The sequence below is a fragment of the Colossoma macropomum genome, unplaced genomic scaffold, assembly GCF_904425465.1.
Source record: "Colossoma macropomum unplaced genomic scaffold, Colossoma_macropomum, whole genome shotgun sequence".
In the NCBI taxonomy this organism is placed as follows: Eukaryota; Metazoa; Chordata; class Actinopteri; order Characiformes; family Serrasalmidae; genus Colossoma; species Colossoma macropomum.
The window spans coordinates 7185417-7204753 of record NW_023494807.1 but is presented as its reverse complement, the minus strand read 5'-3'; the positions used below and the strand labels follow the sequence as shown (position 1 = coordinate 7204753).

At 40.2% G+C, this 19337-nt stretch overlaps 1 protein-coding gene across 8 annotated transcripts in view; it reads left to right on the top strand.

Annotated features, from left to right (window-relative positions):
* The window catches only part of LOC118796750 (muscleblind-like protein 1), a 167741-nt gene that overhangs the window by 113629 nt on the left and 34775 nt on the right, over positions 1–19337 (top strand). For all 8 annotated transcript variants that reach the window (XM_036555846.1, XM_036555847.1, XM_036555845.1 and 5 more), the window contains exon 3: positions 8165–8335. In XM_036555846.1, coding sequence (XP_036411739.1) covers positions 8165–8335 — 171 coding nt within the window. The remainder of the gene's footprint in view (positions 1–8164; positions 8336–19337) is intronic.

Sequence of the window (19337 nt, the reverse complement as noted above, 5' to 3'; positions counted from 1 at the left end):
TGCACTTAATGGCCATTTTGATTGGAAATTAAATAAATGAAGAGTCTCTGGTCAGCTCTGGTCAGCTCTGGTCAGGCTATGCGAGTTTCATACATAATGTCTTGATGTCTCTTTTAGAGCTTAAAATATTTGAATCATTTTCATGTGTGTAATATATGCAACGTTCTATGTAAAGAAATAGAGCTTCAGGATTAAAGAGGAGAAGCTAATTTCTTACTTTATCAGCACCACTAAGATTCTAAACTTTATTTTGGACAGTTGATAATTTTATTTTATTTTATTTTATTCATAAATGATCTAATGATGGTTATCATTGTAGCTACATAGTAATTTAACTGCAATCATTGCAATCATTAGAAATATTTCTCTGGTTTGGGTCAGTTTCTGACACAACACAACTGACCCAAACACATTTTTGTTACATTTGGCTCAATTTTTCGACATAATTTTATTGTACTCGGGTGAGTTTTAGACTGAATTTGTTGGATTTAGGTCAGTGTTGGAAGAATTTCTTGTACTCTGGTGAGTTTTGGACAGAATTGATTGGATTTGGGTCAGTTTTGGACAGAATTTATTGGATTTGGGTCAGTTTTGGACAGAATTTCTTGTACTCTGGTCAGTTTTGACAGAATTTGTTAAATACAGGTCAGTTTTGGACAGTATTTTGTTGCAATCTGGTCACACAGACCCCAACCCACACAAGGGTAAATTGTTGAATTTCTTTTTTTTTTTTTTTGGGCTGGTGTGCTGGTCACATTTTATATTTTAAAAATCAAGTAAATAAACAGTAATTGTGTATTAAAATATGCAGAAGTGTGTTCTCTGTAGACGATGTGTTACTTATTTACGCTTCGAAAAATCAAACATGTTATTTGACCTGGGGTGCCCAAACTTTTGCATATGACTGTATACAGTCCATTTTTGGAAACTAAACTGCAAACAACAGTCTGTCTTGAATTCCCTGTATTTGTGATGTCACGCAACCATCACATTTACATATATCAACCCACAGCAGTTTCAGCCCCGCCCATTTATTCTGAAGGTATAAAGAGTGTTTCACCCTGTACTGCTTCTAGAATGAGGGCAGCCAATCAGAACAGAGGTTACTTACATATATTAATCTTAAAGGCACAGTAACAGAAACAGCCTCTTTGGAAAATGATCATGTAAAAATGAATTATGACTGTTTTTGGTGCATAAAAGTCCACAAACATTATAAGCAGACCACACGGAAAGAAATAAAACATAAAAACAGCGCATTAGAACTCATTCAACTACCTTAAACAGACAACAGGCATGGTAATCTGCTTATAAATACATATGTACATGTTTAGGATGTGTGCATGTGTGTCACATGACTGTAGCTGAGCAGCCATGTGATCAGGCTGCTTCTCATCGCCTGTGCCTTGTATCAGATATAGTGCTTCTCCACCAGCTCTCAATAAGCACAGCACTGACAGAGTGCTGATGCAATCAAAGAGAGACAAATAATCAGCCAACGTCTACTCATCACATGCCTCTGTTGTCCTGACAGGGTTGCGAAGAGTCGAAAGAAGTCAGGACAAAACATATTGGTCTGAATTATGATTGCTTTGAACTGTAAACAATGTAATCAGTACTGTGTAAAAGTCAGACCACCCATCGTTTGTTTAATCTGCAGTCAAAACAGCCATTAAGTAAAAGATTCTAAGACTAAGATTCTAAACTTTATTTTGGACAGTTGATAATTTTATTTTATTTTATTTTATTTTATTCATAAATGATCTAACGATGGTTATCATTGTAGCTACATAGTAATTTAACTGCAATCATTGCAATCATTAGAAATTTCTCTGGTTTGGGTCAGTTTCTGACACAACACAACTGACCCAAACACATTTTTGTTACATTTGGCTCAGTTTTTCGACATAATTTTATTGTACTCGGGTGAGTTTTTGACTGAATTTGTTGGATTTAGGTCAGTGTTGGAAGAATTTCTTGTACTTTTGGACAGAATTGATTGGATTTGGGTCAGTTTTGGACAGAGGTTCTTGTACTCTGGTCTGTTTTGACAGAATTTGTTAAATACAGGTCAGTTTTGAACAGTATTTTGTTGCAATCTGGTCAAAATTTTGAACAAAATCTTGTTGGGCAAAGCTGTGTCAGATTTGAGCAAATTTTTGTTTTGTTACTGTGAGTCAGGACTCGGACAGAGTTCTTGGGCTGTATTTGGGTTCTGCTCAGAATTTCAGGCCCAATTAGAGCTCTAGTCTTTTGTAAATATCCTCAGAGCGTCATGCTACCACTGTGCTTTTATACCTACTAATCAAGCTGAAGGTCATAAATCACTGTCATAAATCAAGTGATCACTGTCACTTCGTCTAATTTCCTCATATTCACTTACCGGCCACTTTATTAGAAACACTTACCTTCTACTTTTACTCATTGGTCCATTATATAAGTGCAGAGTTACAGACTGTAGCCCATCTGTTGTCAGTCACCCTCTACCTCAGGGGTCATCAGTCCTGGAAGGCCAGTGTCCAACATACTTTGGTGATTTTGCTACTCAGACACATCTGACTCAACTGATCAGTTCATTACCAGGTTTAGTAGCAGGAGATCACCAAACCATCCAAGACTCCTTCCAGGCCCAGAATTGATGACCCCAGCTTTACCCCATTCATCACTAACCACAGGCCACTGTTGACCATATATCATTTGCTGTGAAATAATATTGGACCCTTCTCAACCTAGCAGTGACATAGTGTTTGGGCAGTCATAGAGCCATGTCCAGTCATACAAGTCCAGATTCCTATTTACAGGAATGGGGAAAGACATATAAAGCTGAACCTGACAACCGTTTTACAGATGTGTGTTAAGTCACTGGTAACTTACATAATTTGTGTTCTTTGAAAAATACAAAGATTTTTTTATTTTTTTTTACATTATTCTGGCTACAGTGCAAGCTTTGTCCCGGTCAAACGTTGATCAACAGGATGACTGGCTCTTTTTCTTGAGGGTCAGGACTTCCTGTAATACAATTGAAGTGCATTACGAGCTATCAGGTTCATATTTCAACCTTTATAACCTCCCTCCTCCTCTTATGATACAGTCTTTTTGTTCAGGGCTGATTCATTTGGGGGTCCTAAGCTAGATCCTACCTGGGGTCCCCCATTCACTCTATTATTTTGTGTGCAAACATGAAAAAGAATGCATACTTTATTCATTTCAATCAAGACAAAGTTGAATAAATGCTAATTCATATTAAAATAATCTAACAAATAATTCAGTCTTAAATAATTTATATGAAATAACAACCAGGATTTGTTGTAGCTACACTGTGATTTAACAGGTGCAATTTTTAGAAATATCTTTCTGTCTTTATTTGGCAAGATGAGAGACTGGTTTCGTTCAGAATATGTTGTGTGGGTCAGTTTCTGACACAACACAACTGACCAAACACAATTTTGTTGCACTTCAGTTTTTAGACATAATTCTGTTGCACTCAGGTCTGTTTTGGATTTAATTTGTTGAATTCAGGTTAGTTTTGGACAGAATTTTGTTGGATTCAGGTCAGTTTTGGACTGATTTTCTTGGATTTACGTCAGTTTCGGATAGAATTTTGTTGCACTCGGGTCAGATTTGGATATAATTTGTTGGATTTGGGTCAGCTTTGGACTGAATTTGTTGGTTTCAGGTCAGTTGTGGACTGATTTTGTTGTACTCGGGTCAGTTTTGGACAGAATTTTGCTGGATGTAGGTCAGCTTTTGGAAATAATTTGTTGGATTTGGGTCAGGTTTGCACAGAATTTGTTGTATTTGGGTCAGTTTTGAACAGAATTTTTTTTGGACTGATTTTGCTGGACAAATGATGCATTTTAACATTTTTAGACGCTTTTAGGATGGGGCTCGGGCGCCCTAAGCAGTTGTTTATACTGCTTATAGCAAGAAGCGGCCCTGTGTCTGTCCATAGCACTTCTTCAGAATGGGCAGTGTCAGGTTTGGAAAAGTCACTTTCAAAACATATTCAGTTACGTTTTACTGATTATCTTAAAACTGTAATCCGCGCCGTACTAAAAAGGCTTATACGATCTCAGGAACATATTCCGATTCGATTACACTCCATTATATTTTAATCACTTTCCATTTAAAGGCTGCATATTGACATTATGTTTCGCTGTGTTTCCATCTGCTGAGAGCCTTCCTACCCGAGGCCATGCTTGCTGTCTCACATTTCGCTGCTCTCTTCGATTTTCTCCGAATTACACTTTCTCTCTTTCTCTGTTATTGCAAAAAAAAGAGCTTGAACCCACCACCCACCCCCCTCTCTAGTGTGGGTTTTTCCTCTTCAAAAAATTTGAATGTAATCCCAAGTAATCACCTTATGTTTTCAAAAGTATCAGTAATCTGATTACTGTAACTGTAATGGATTACTCTTTTTGTGTGTTAAACACTTAATCCTGTTACACGTATCGTGGTGCTCCTCAAAACTGCGAGGCCTGGAGCTTTTCTTTACTAGTAGCCACATTAGCTTTCTCAAGTGGAGTATTCTTTTAAATACCTGGGGGCTTTTTTAACATGAACACAGAGGATTGGGTACTGGATCAGGATGGCTTGGGGGGGCTACAGGCCCTGCAGGAGATAGAACAGCTGTGAATCCAAGCAGGATCTCCAAACTCTTTTCAGGACTGGAACTAACAGTCGGCTAATTTCATAGCATTAATATGTAGTGTGTGATCGACTGGGCGTAGAAGTTGTTTGGAGGTTCAGTGGGGTTAGACCAGGGACATAGCTACTGTTCAGAGGGGTCTACCTACCTTATAAGTGTACAAAGACATTTTTTAAAACTATTTCAGTTAAAAAAAAAAAAATAGCTGGTCACCAGCAAAACCAGCATATCACTGCTGTCGGAACAAAACTTCATATGTTCAAAATGTGAACTTTACAGGAGAAGGAAAAAACCTTCTCAACTTTGAATGGAAGTTAATGGAACTAAATTTTTTCCCAAGCACTTTTGGAGCATTTCTGTTGGTCTGTATATTAGGAAATTTTGGCACACTGTAAACGTCAGCTGGCATTTTCAAATTCTGTTAAAAGCCACAAAACAACAAAAATGGAGATACAAGGTTTTGTTCCAACAGCAACGATGTGTTGTGTTTTGGATGCTGGTATGCTGGTCAACCAGCATGACCGTGTCAGGTGACTAGCTAAACCATTTACATATGAAGCTTAAGTGAGAAGCTTTAGCATAAGTAGCCTAGATCATTATAGTAACCTCAGAGAACTTGCAGAGAGGAGAATCACCACTCTGTAATGTCCTCTAGTTTCTCAAACATGAGAGGGCGCTCTGAGCAAGTCCAAAATGAGTGGGTTAAGATGGAGCATTTGAGTAAAAGCATAGTTCATAAATGGTTAAACATTTTTAATATAATAATACATTCATTTCCTGAACACTGAAAAGCATATAACATTTTAACAGCTTTTAAACTCGAGTTATAGGAGTTTAAAATGGCACCTCATGTACGTCCATGACATCAGTGAGTGTGAACAGCCAATGAGTTGCTCCGCTCGCCAACCAATCAGCACTCAGTAGCAGTAATGTTAGCATCCTGCTGCCCAAAACCTGTTTGCTGTTGAAAAAAGGAAAGATATAAGTTTTAATTGTTTTTTAGTAAAATACATCCTTCAACTTTCTAAAATTAAAGGAAAGCTTTTTGCTTTTAGCTCCATTTAGTTCCATTTGTTAAAGAAATCGCTCGCAGGTGCCCTCTGGAGTCTTGCAGTCCTGTTTTTTGATATAATGAGGGAAATAGGAAGAGGCCAGGCTCCCCTTAAACCAGGTTTGTTTACTCTCAGCTTAGCTGAGAGATAATCATACAAAAACAAAACCTACAGAAAAATGGAGGCTTCTCGATAAATGCTACTACTGTTTTAAGCTATGTGACATACAGTTGTCCATTTTTAGACAACAGCCTATCATAAGAAAGTCTAAATTGTTTAACTGATGGTTATAATCTTTACTTGTTAGCTGCATTGGCCTCATAGATCCAGTGCATAGCCAAGGAGGCAAAGTTCTGGCACTGATTAAACACATTTGTGGCAGCAGAACTGTGCACATTTGGCCGAACTGTCGCTTTAAGGCAGAGAGGAGGGCAGTGGGCAGCATTAATGCAGGTACAGGCGCAGTCGGGCCCCGGGCTGCGGGGGACAGCCCTGTAAAGGGAAAAGAATTTAGCAATTAGCAGCAATCGATAACATGCAGAGAGTTAAATAAGGTTACCCTCGGAGGCAGCGTGGAGCTGGAAGCCAGTCAGGCGCTGGGCCGCCAGCCAATCAGCTTGCACCGTCGCCTAGTTGCCAGGCAGAATCATTCGTCTCCCAGCCAATCAGGCAGAATGGAACAGACAGAGGAGCGTACGGTAGCCGTGCTGAAAGAAAGTCTTTTCGGGCCAAACACAGCGGTCAGTTCGATAGAAGAGGTGGAGTCCACACACACACACACGCGCACGCAGAGGGAGGGCGGTGTGTGTCAGTGTTTTAGCAGGGGGGCCGGGGGGGTCATCAGCCGCATCCTGCGTGATAGCCTTTGTTTGCTCCTGGGTAATTACAGCCTGATGGCTGACAACACACTCTCCTCACACACACAGTCCTCACACACAAACACACACACACACGTATACACCCACATCCCCCTTCTGGCCAAATCTGTTCAGTATTCATGGGGAGTGTAGCACAAGACAGCATGGGACTGTTATGAGCACAGAGGTGAGAACAGAAAAAGAATGGTAGAGAGACAGAGAGAGAGAGAGAGAGAGACAGAGAGAGACAGAGAGAGAGAGAGAGAGAGACAGAGAGAGACAGAGAGAGAGAGAGAGAGACAGAGAGAGAGAGACAGAGAGAGAGAGAGAGAGAGACAGAGAGAGACAGAGAGAGAGAGAGAGAGAGACAGAGAGAGACAGAGAGAGAGAGACAGAGAGAGAGAGAGAGAGACAGAGAGAGACAGAGAGAGAGAGTGAGATTGGTCAGGGCTGTACAGGCTTTATGACTGGCTGAATTACAATCCACGTCCGATTCCCGCGTAGCATCAGACATACTATACCAATATAACCACCTCCATCTCCCAGACTGTGTCTGCACCTGAGAGGAATACACACAGCAGGAGAATGTCTCTCTCTCTCTCTCTCTCTCTTTTTCTCTCTGTCTCTTTCTGTCTCTTGCTCTCTCTCACTTTATCCTTTTCTTCCCTGTCTCTCTTTATCCCTTTCTCTCATTTCACTCTCTATCTTCCTTTCTTTTTGTGTATTCTCTCTCCCTCTTTTTAGTTTCTTTCTTTTCCTCTCTCTTTCACCCCCCATCTATCTATCTCTTCACTCTCTCTTTCTGTTTTTCTTCCTCTCTCTTCTTTTCTGTCTCTTATTTTGCTTCTTTTCTCTCTCTGCTTTCTTTGTTTTGCTCTTTGTTTCTTTCCCTTTCTACCTTTCTCTCTCTCTCTCTCTCTCTTTCTCTCATTCTTTCTTCATCCCTTTCCCCCATTTCACGCCCTTTCTGTCTTTGTCTCTCTTTTTTCTCTTTCTTCATGCTTCTCTCTTCCCGTCTCATCTCTCTCTCTTTCCCTCTTTATCTTTTCTTCACTGTTTGTTTCTCTCCCTCTTTGTTCTCTGCTTCTCTTTCTTTCTCTCTCTTCCTTTATTTCTCTCTCTGTGTCTCTCTCTCTCTTGCTCCTCTCATTCTATCCTTCTCTCTTACCCATTCTCTCGCTCTGTCTCTCTCCTTTTCCTTCCTCTCTCTTTCGCTCTGTAGCCCATTCTTTCATTTCACTCTTTCTATCTTCCTCTTTCTCTCTGTTTTAATAATTATAAACTCTCTCTCGCTCTCTCTTACTCTGTCTCTCTCTCTCTCTTTCTGTCTTCATCTCCTTTTTTCCTCTTTCTCTTTGCTTCTTTCTTCCCCTCTACAGTTCCCCCCTTCCTCTCATCTCTCTTATTCCCTCTTTGTCTTTTTTTCACTCTCTTTATGCTTTTTCTCCCACTCTGTTTGTGCATACAGCGATATTCCATTTCTGTGGGGATGGATGAAAAAAATAGTTAAAAATATTTAAAAATTTCTCTGACCTGTGAGCTTTGAGCGCATTGACTGTGTTCTAATATTCATGAACTCTCTCTCTGTCTCTCCCTCTCTCTCTCAGGGCCGCTGCTCCAGAGAGAACTGTAAGTACCTGCACCCTCCACCACACTTGAAGACGCAGCTGGAGATCAATGGCAGAAATAACCTGATCCAGCAGAAGAACATGGCCATGCTCGCACAGCAGATGCAACTGGCCAACGCCATGATGCCTGGCACACAACTGCAGCCTGTGGTGAGCCGCTCAAACAAACACACATTCCCATATGTCCTTTATATAATATTCACTTTATACACTTTAATGTCCAAATGTATCTAGTCAGCCCTTATAATCAGTCAATGTGCACCTATCACTGATTCAATTGCACACGTACAGCTTGTAAAATCTACATAGGGATACTTTGACACTGGACCTGCCGCACATCAGCTATTGGGTCAACATGGCTAATGCTGAGCATCAGCTAGAGGGTATAAAGCCCCTCTAGCTGACAGAGTTGGAGTTGAGGGTTGTAATCATCCAGCATCAGTACCCGACCTCACTAATACTCTTGTGGCTGAATGCAATCAAATCCTCACAGCAATGTTTCAACATCTAGCGTAAAGCCTTCCCTGAGGAGTAGAGGCTGTTACTGTAGCAAAGGAGGACAATCTCACTATTAATACCATCCATTTCCAATGAAATGCTAGATGAGCAGACGATAGACTTATCTGAGCCTAAACCCAAACCTAGTCTTAACCCAAGTAATCAAAAATAATGTGTTTTTTCCCTTTTATGTTTAAAACTTTTGTTAACCCCTTAACGTTTCATTTCATTACATACTAAGGCTTATTATTCTGTAACTACAGGGACTTTGATGCAACTGGGTTGCTATTCTTAGGTTATAGAGGTGTGTAATAAACCTTTGGGCCTGTTGGTGGGCCCTGGCCATTTGAGGAGTGTAAAAAGTAGTTAGTAAAGTCAGAACCTTCAAAATAACCCTGTTTTTCTCTTGTTTTCCTGCATATCTAGAATGATTTTGTCCTGTAAATGTATAAAAACAAGTACACGCATACACACATGCACCACACACTAATTCCATTCTCACTGACCCACCAGCTTTACCTACAATTATCGTCCAGCATCATCACTGCAAAATGAAATAGCAGGAAGAAGCTGACACCAGATACTATCTGCAACAGTGAGATACATGAAGGATATAGTGTAGCCCCAATATAATCCCATTCTACACAAAGAGCTCTACCTTAATCAGCTACTTATGTCTATTAATCTACTTTCTGTTGTTTCCCGGTTTTTTTGGTATGTGTGAAGTGATCTTACACAAAACACTAGCGACTCAGGGGCCAGATTTTAATGACTTAAAGGAGACAAAAACAAACGCTCTGAATCTGAGACAAGCTGGGGTTCAATATTCAACAATTTGGATGCAAACAAAACTTTCAGCATAAGCCGCTAACTCCAGGCTATGCTTGGTACTCAACTCATTACTGCTTCTAGAAAGTGCTCACAATTTGGAAAGGCATAATAACCCCTGCCTCAGCAGATCCGCAAAGCACGTTAGTGAAATGGCTCATGGATAAAATCTTTGCCAGGATGAATTTGGTGCTTGAAAGAATTTGGAAACACTGGCATCGCTCTCAAACATGTGGAAATGTTAGCTGGGTGATCTAAAGACGCTTGGGTCAGCTTCCATCAGCCACTGGGATGAAACCCAGATCTGGACAAGTCACCAGCTGTGTAGAAGGTGAAAAAGCTGGACAGCTGAAGTGAGTTTTGAAAAAACGTTTGTAATGGTGCACTCAGTAAAAGCGAAGCAGTGCAGGAATGTACCCGACAACTAATAATTATATCTGTCATGTCATAATTATTCAATTAATCAACTAAAGCCCTATTCTGACAGGATTAGTTCTACGTGAGGAGGTGGGGTAAGGTCATTATTGCCAGCATTTCTCAGCGATTTTAGTCCTGTCCGAATGTGGTACATCAGTCATTTTGATCGACAGCACGCTTAAGTGTGATGATTCTGGCACCTTTTACGTTCTGTAAAACAATAAAAATAACCTCAAGTTATTTAAATCCAGTGAGAATCGGCATGTCAGTAAAAACGCTATCATATTCCGTGGATACAGAGACTCAACGAAGTACTTCCTCGTGTTCTCTGACAAAGCTGAAGTCTACTTGTTTGAATTTTCCCGTTCCACCTTAAATGGTGTGGAAGTTATTATTAAAATGCCTGAGGTGCCAGAATGTAACTGCTGCACCGTTTAAGGAGGAACAAGAAAATTTGGTAACACTTTACTGTAGGGTACAGTTCATAAGGCTACATAACACCCACCTAAGCTTGTCATGACAACTGACTTAACCCTACATAAATGTTTATAAATGCTTATTCCTGAGCCCCTCCCGGGCCACCTTGGAGGTATAATCCCTCCAGCAGGTCCTAGGATGACCTCGGGGTCTTGTCCCAGTAGACCATTCCTGGGAAACCCCCATCAGGAGGCATCCTGATCAAAGACCTGAACCACCTCAACTGGCTCCTCCCAATGTGGAGAAGTAGCTCTACTTTGAGCTCCTCCCAGATGTCCGAGCTCCTCGCCCTATCAAGTAGAGTGTAGCCCGCCACCCTGTGAAGAAAGCTCATTTCTCTATTGTATCCGCGATCTCATTCTTTCGGTCATTACCCACAGCTCATGATCATAGGTGAGGGTTGGGATGTAGACTGACTGGTAAACAGAGAGCTTTGCCTTATATCTCAGCTCCCTCTTTACCACTACAGTCTGGTACAGTGACTGCATTACCGCTGCCTGTCCCAGCCTGCGGCCGATCTCACCATCCCACTTCCCATAGCTCATGAACAAGACCCCAAGATACTAAAACTCCTCCATCTGAGTCCTTTCCCCTTACCTGGAGTGGGCATGCCATCCTTTTCTGGGCTGGAAAATACAGAACTGATACCTATACTGAAGAACCCTTGAAGAACCATCTCTTTAGTGTAAATGACTGACAAAGTAAATTTATAGCAATTCTCAGAATGATTCTCAATGATCACCATTCAGAAATCTGTATTTCAATACTTTTTTTTGTTCCATATCCATGTCCATTCTTTCCATAAGATAATGTTTTCATCTCTAGCCACAGCATGTTTAGCCGTACTACTTCACTTAGTTAGTCATATGTAAACTGAGCATTTACAAACTTCTTGTCATGCGAGTTTAAGCATCAACTTTTGACAGTATCAAGTATTTTTGTTACGAAGGACCCAGGTTTTACCTGCAGAACATCACCCAGAGTACCACACTCCCTATGCAGGCTTTTTTTCCCACAGTGCATCCTGGTGCCATCATTTCTCCAGGTAAATGGTGCACACATACCCAGCTGTCCAAGTGATATAAAAGTAAATGGGACTCGGGACTCATTGGACCAGGCAACCTTCTTAAATTGCCTTACAGTTCAGTTCTGACATTTGCATGCCAATTGTAAATGCTTCCAGTGGTGGACAGGAAGTAGGGGACAGTCTGATTGGCCTGCAGCTATGCAGCCCCCCAGCAGGGTGTGTTGACAATTTTTTTGCATAATCAATGTTGGCGACAAGTACTCGTTGCAGCCACCTTGGCCCATGCCTTGCCATCTCAACGTGGTGGTGCAGTGTCCACTGGGAAATGGATGTGACTAACTTTGGCAGAAAAAAAGGGGTCAGACGTGGCAGAGAAAGACTAAGCACCATCCAAAAAAAAAACACAGCTCACTTTAGACAGTGAGGTAGGGCAAGAGCTGTCATCACCAGGCTGTTCCTCCACTGCAGAACCCAAGAAAGGAGAAGAAAATCCACACTGACACTTCATCAGTCAAACTCGGGGCAATGCCGAAGTGAAAGCAGGGAGAAGGCTGCAGCTTCCCTGCGGCATACGCTTCAAGGCTGCTAACACAAACTTAGCTCAAATGGGACAGAAAAGGTTAGGGCAGGGTTATCATCCTCAGTCCAGCTGTTTTGATGCAAGACAGCTGTGTTGGAACATGTTAATAAGGGCAATATGAGATGGCCAGCCCTGGATTAGCACATGTGAATGGCTCACTTTGAACTAAAGACAGACCACAAGTGACATCCATCCAGATCTATGAAGCTTGGCCTGGAAATAATGAGGTGTTGTGTTTGTGCGGCATTAAACGATGAGGTAAAAACTACGTTTCAAAACTGGCCTCTACAAAGCCAACACATTACTGGGAAAAGCAATGATATTTTTCATTATAGGTAGTAAAGCTAAGTGTTTCAACAGAACTTTTGTTTTTTTATGCTGTTGAGCATTCAGGTTTCACGAGTCAAAAACATACGAGAGTGTGTTCTGTGTATGATTCTAGTGGCGTACCGCTTTAAGAAGCATTTTGATGATTACAAGTGAAAAATCTCTGTGAAATGAAACAAATACTTTCCTGTGATTGTTAATTTTTATTTAATAATATCATTATGCTTGTTGTATTTAAGCTCTGCAAGTATTGCAGCAATACTCTTATTTCCTTGTTATGTTTCGGTCGCAAACAAAAGGGCTACATTTCTAAAACACCCAAAGAAAAACTGTCTAATGAAGATGTTTTTCTCTGTGGTGTCTAAGTAGAGACAGCCAAGTAAGCTCTTCCATTGGTTAGGACTGCAGGAGCTGCACAGAAGGACTAATGTATACTAACATAGTAAGGATGTTACAGTGGAATCAGTCACGGATGTCACTGTAGGCCTTCTGGAAGGTCTAGGTTTCAGCCAGTTGCAATGGCAGCAGCTCTATGCCAGGACTCTTTGCTGAAGACACCCTGTAAAACTGCTACAAGCTCAATATATGTTTATTTCTTTTACAAGCTTAACATTTTTAATCTAAAGCAGCCAAATGTTTGTTTTAATCACAGGTAGCTTAGCACTAATGTAGTACTAGAATCTCATAGAGGTGCTAGCAGATATTAACATTATCGTAGAGATGTATTTTTCCTTGTTTTGACATTTATGGCCCAAACTGAAGGCCTAGCTCTGATAATCATGGTTCAATCTGGGGTTCTACAATAGATATACAAACAAAGATATACCATAAATATATCGACGGCCACTTTTTGTTACAAATGTTACAGTTCACTTTGTTTTTCTGAAATAAATGTTAGCCAATCTATTGTGGAATTTCTGAGTGCAGGCGGACTTGAACGTTGTTGTGTGGAATGCAGGGTCTTAATTCCAAATGCCTGGAATTGGAGAATTGACCCTTTTTTGGGGATCAATTCCAAGCCCAGATTTTGGGGTGGTATTTTCTCTGCCCTCAATTTAAGCTTCTTGGGCTGAAACTCACAAAAGCTGGTCTACTTCCATTAGCTAGAGTTTGGCATGCCTCAAACTAAGGTGTCTTCGTCAGGTATCTGGTATTCCTGCTGAAGATCCTGGGCAGTGCTCTTCAGTTCCATATTACATGTGCTTTTTAGAATGGATCAGGGCCCCAGAAGCTCCAGGAAACGGATCAGAAAGGTATTGTGAAAGCGGCCTTAATTGCATATTTGGCCCCATTCGGCTCAAGCACAGCAAGTACAATGTGTCCCCGCGGGCCCCTCCTGCTCTCTTTGCAGGTAAATTAACAGCACTCTCTTGTGCGGTATTTCTGTTTCTTTGCCTCTCTCCTTTCTCCTCTTCTATCCATCTACTCTGTGGCTACTTGCTGGAGAGTAATGACCGGTATAAAATTCCATTTTCTGAGACTATATAGTAACGCAGTAGATTTCAGGGACAGAGCTGTTATGCTAAAAGGCTGCAGCTAGTGAAGAAAGTTTCTGTATATCATGATTATGTAAGGACAGCGTTATTTTCATTAGTGTTATATAAAGACTCCTGTGGTGTGTATGTGTGTGTGTGAAGGTTAAGCTTCAGTGTGGGCAGCTCTAATGCTGCTGTTATTCAACACGTTAGCAGTGCGGAAATCGTACCTGATCTGACTCACATGCAAAAAACACTAGTTAAATTTGCACTGTGATACTACAGGTGGCTCGATACCACTTTCCCGTTCTGATACTGATATTGATACTGAAACCTTGATTATTGGCTGATACTGATATTTCTTTTCTCCTTAAAATAACTAAACTTCAGATTTCGCTGTTTTGATTGAAGCATTTTATAAAGGTGCCATAGTCAAATCTCTGGACTGCCTTTTTTTAAAAATAAAAATGTGTTCAACCATTTCACATAAATATGACATACAGCGCATTACGTTACACCCTTTACAATTTAGTATAATACTTAGTTAGTGACTTATTACAGTTAGCCTGATGATACTATTAGGTAACACTTTATTGTAGGGCAAAAGCTAGGGTAAAGCTACTTCACAAGTCCTTCATAACAATGGGTAGATATCTATATAAACATTTTAAAAAGGCTCATTTCAACAACCACCAGTTGCTATAACACTTCATGGGTTGAAATTGACTAAAGCAGGCTTTATAACAGCTTATGCTAGTTGTAAAAAGAGTTTATAAGCCTTTATGTTAATGTAGGTTTATATCACTTGAGGCTTCTGAAGGCCTAACCAGTTGGAGAGTTTGCTTGGCTGTGTCTACCTAGACACCACAGGGGAAAACATTTTGATTGGTCAGCTTTCAGTTGGTAGTTTCAAGATTTTGACCTATTTGTTTCTTAACAGTGAAATGAGGATTACAACAATACTTGCAGAGTATAAACACAACCATACTGAAGAGCAGGATTTGTAAGACTGCATAACATCTACATAAGCCTACATTACCATTCATAAATGCTTATTCCAGTTAGCGTCAACTGTCATCAAGCCTTTATTCAATTCCACCCCAGAATGTGTTGGAACTAATGATTCTTGTTAGAATAAGCCTTTTTAATGTTTATGTAGGTTTATGTCAGTTGTCATGAAAGGCTTATGTAGGTATCATGTAGCATTATGAATGCTGCCCTTCAGTAAACTCTCCAGGTATTGTTTTATTTCAGTGTTAAGGGCTAAAATCTTGAAACTCCCAGCTGAAAACTGAGCAATCTGAATTTTTGTTGGTGTTGTATCTAGAACAAGCTCTCCAATTTGTTAGGCTTTCAGGAGCTAAACTGAAGACCTTATATGTTAGATTAGCTACCAACAATTAAGAGCTAACAGTAGAACCAACTGATCACTATTTGATTTACAATGAGGACAATTTTGTAAAAAGAAATGTCATTTTAGGTTTTAGGTTTACTGACTGTGAATATGAGTCGTAGTCTCACCAGGTTTCAGTTGTGAGGGGTGGCAGCAATTCCATGCCAGGACTCTGAGTCACTGTAAAACTGATACAAGGTAAAATATATATTAATGTATGTTAGAAGATTAAAAAAACAAATGGAATGTCTTTTATAAGCTTCAGAATGGTCAGAAAATGTTCATGTGCAGTCGTGTTAGCTTAGCCCCAACATAATAGAAGAAGCCCCATAGGGGGGCTAGCAGAAATTATCATTATCGTAGAGGTGTTTTCTCCTGTTTATGAAATAAACTGAAGTCCTAGCCCTAATAGTAACTGTTCGCCACTGATATTTACATTGGGCAATATGTTGTTATGGCTACTATTATTTTTAAATGACCTACTTTAGATTCCTCTACATTATGTTGTGCTAAATTTGGCTAAAGTTGCTACAGAATGGGATCAGATTTGTTCTTTGTTACCTCCAATACACATTTCTGCACTCTCTCCTGGTATCAGCCCAACAATGATAATGGATATTGGATCATCTGTAGTTGCACATTTCAGACCATATTTATCAACTGGACCCAGCGACATCAAAGTCCATGAAGGTTTTGTATTCATTCATTGTTACTATATGAAAAAAGAACAAATATTTACTGGACAGTTGGACATGTGAGAATGAGAAGAATGAGTTGGGGAAAAAAGTTTGTAATTCAGAGGGCCAGCTGGAAAGCGTCCAGATTGAGAAAAAATAGCATCCAGAGTTTGCATTGCTGCTTAAAAGCGTGTTAGCTAGGTTTACTGTGTGGGTGTATATTTTGTATGTGCATACTTTATTTGACAGGCTATTAAGCACAGTGTAAGCGCTCTCTCTCTGAAAAAAACAAACTGGCCAGCGTTTTATAAAGAGTAGAAGTGTCCAGGTTCAGGGACGAACACAGGCAGAAATGTAGAAGAAATGTGCAGCAAGGACAAATAATGTAGAAACAGAAAATAAACAAGTCCACCAAGGACATTCTCTGAAAATAAGCAATAGTAAACAGAAGTAAGTAAAAGACACAAACACTATCAATCCGACTATCGATGCAGAGCATGATAGAGAGTACCATCTACACTGCCTGACAAATGTCTGGGGACGTCTTTATAAAAATGTCCACATAATGTTTGATCTTCTCTGCTACTTTTTTAATTAAGTAAAGTTTTTTTTCTTAGCATAAACAGCTATATGTGCTCATCCTTTGGGTTTGTTTATCTCCAACACTGAGCTTCATCAAAGTGTCTTTCTTGGTATGAAGAGGAGCTTTTGTCTCAATAACGATTTGACAGTTTTCCAAATTATTGTTAAAAGCACTTATTGTCCAAGGGTGGTTTAAACTACTGAACGTTTTAACTGATAATCAGTGCTGACATCACAACAATGGATTAATATGTGTGGCCTTTGGCATTATTCCCAAAGTTGGGCAGTTTTTGCAAAGAAAAATAGCAACATCTAAACAGCTTTCTGGGAATAAGTTGAGTTACTGTAAACCAACAAAGAATGAAGGCTCTTTTCACACTGATGCGCAAGGTGTCCCCAAACTTTTGACTACAGCCTCACCTCCATTTCCTTGACACTCTTGAAATTAAAGGTGCCAAAAAAGGGTTCTCTGAAGTGACGCCAGAAAAGAACATTTTCGTTTTTCTAAAGAACGTTTCTGTGGATGGTTCTTTGAAGAACTGTTGTTATAAATGATCTGTGCGGTGTGAAAAACCTTGCAGAACCTCCAGAATGTATAGGTTCTGGGAAGAATCCTTCATTTTGCACAGAATCTTTACATTCCGTGAAGGTTCTTGAACACTTTAAAACTGTTCTCTTTTTTAAACATGGTTCTTTAGGGAACCAGAAGTGGTTCTTCTATGGCATCGCCTTAAAGAACCATTTGTGGCATCTTTATTGTCAAGAGTGTAAAGGAAATGGAAGGGAAGCTGTAGTGCTCCTGATCTTCACCTTGCCATTCAGTATGAAGAGAGATCATATTTTCTGCAGTTTGCAACTTAATGTAAAGATTGAAGGAAACACCCCTAAAATTAACTAAAATTAGCAACAGAATGTGAAGAAATAATCATTTTGGCAATATGTCTGAGACATCTATGCATCGCGTCTTGTAATACCACTTTATACCTCAAGAGGCAATAATGAGTCAATGTAGCATTGAGTCTGCTATCAGTCCAACATCAGAGGATAAAGAAGTAACACTACCCTGAGGGCTTACTCTAACCTCTTGTCAATCATGTTGAAGGTACCTCCCTCGGTTGGACTATTTAAAGACAGGCAGCCAATAAAAGAAACAGTAAATGCAATGATGCTTGAAGCTCTTAGCAAGTGACCATTATCACCACGGCCACAAGAATCCAAGTTTGGCAGCAAAGAAAAAAGTGACATAAGTAGATCGTTTTATGCTGAACTCGCAACGTTTCTTCTAGACTAGTAAGGAGGGGAAAAGTGAAGAGTGAGGAGGAGGGACTGGGCATCTCTCATAGGGGTGGACACCATAACTTTCTGGTGATATGTTGCCCCCTATTTGTTTGGAGTGAATTCAACAGGATGTTGTATGGAACTTTTACATTATATGATAGTTCTTAAAACCTTTTAAAGCTTATACACACTCACACATCTGTTTTTTAAACATGGCTTCTTAGAACCAAAAGTTCTTCTTCTACGATATGTCTTCACTTTTTATATGTGTGTCTACTGGGCATAAACAATGTCCATCCTTCTGTCCTTCTTTCCCTTTATCCATCCACTCTATACAGAGGTAAGGAGGTACCGTAAATAGTCTTGAGAGAAATTGTGGTCAGGCCTTGTCAGTTCTTATCAGGGCCGTTAGACGTGGGCACGTGTGGCCCAACTGGACATCTTGAGAGGAAACAATAAAAGGCCGGGGGCAAGGATGCTGGAAAATAAAGCTACGGATCTCCCAGCAACAGAGCTGGAGGAGCCTTTTCTTCAGCCTACACCACACACAGAGAGTGAAGAGGGAAGGGGCGAGACAGACGCAAGGAGATAGCAGCATTAAAGAGAAGAAGACGACAAACACAAAGGCCTGGAGAGATGAAAAGAAAGGGATAACTCGTCTCACCTCCTCTTTTCTTCCAGCCCTATACCACCATCCCTCTTCCTCTTCACGCTCCTGCACCTGTCTTTGATGTGGCGAAGCTGGAATTCATTTCATGCGTGGTGATCAGCTGAAGGTGGTCTAATTAGGCCTCGCTAATTCCCGATCTCAGAGAAGATGTCCTGGATTACAGAGCCCATTTACAGAAGCTGGTGACAGCCTTGCACTTCCAATGCAGCTCTTCTCCATCCACAGAAAGGAGATGGGTACTTGTTCCGTGGTCATATCCAAGCAATGGACCTCATTCACCAACCATTCTTAACAGTTTTCACAAAGATTCTGTCATTCACCAGTTTTTCATATTTGGGATTTGCTCTTAGGTAAGAAAAGAATCTTCACACACTCAAGAGCACAAAGTGTGAACAATTCACATTTCAGAAGAAACTTAGAAAGATACTAGTGAATGAGGCCCAATGATACCAAATACACCGAACAGGCATAACATTATGACCACCTCCTTGTTTCTACGCTCATTATCCATTTTATCAGCTCCACTTACTATATAGGTGCACTTGTGATTGAATGCAATCAAATCCTCTCAGCAATGTTCCAACATCTAGTATAAAAGCCTTTTACAAGAGTAGAGGCTGTTACTGCAGCAAAAGGATGGGCAAACTTTCTATTACTACAGTTTATTTCAGAAGGAACTTTGGATGACCAGAAACGAGAGAATCTGCAAGTACTTATCTTACAAAAGACAAGATCACCACCAGCTTGATCTACTAAAATAAATAAATTCAAACGGACGAAATCGGAGGACAAAGTGACTGCAGCTTTTTGGTGTTGTTGTTACTGAAGTACATATGAATTTGAAGCTAATGAGTTCAGACATAGCCAAGTACATTTCGTTTACAAATAATTGAATGTATTACACTGACCGGCCTCTTTATTAG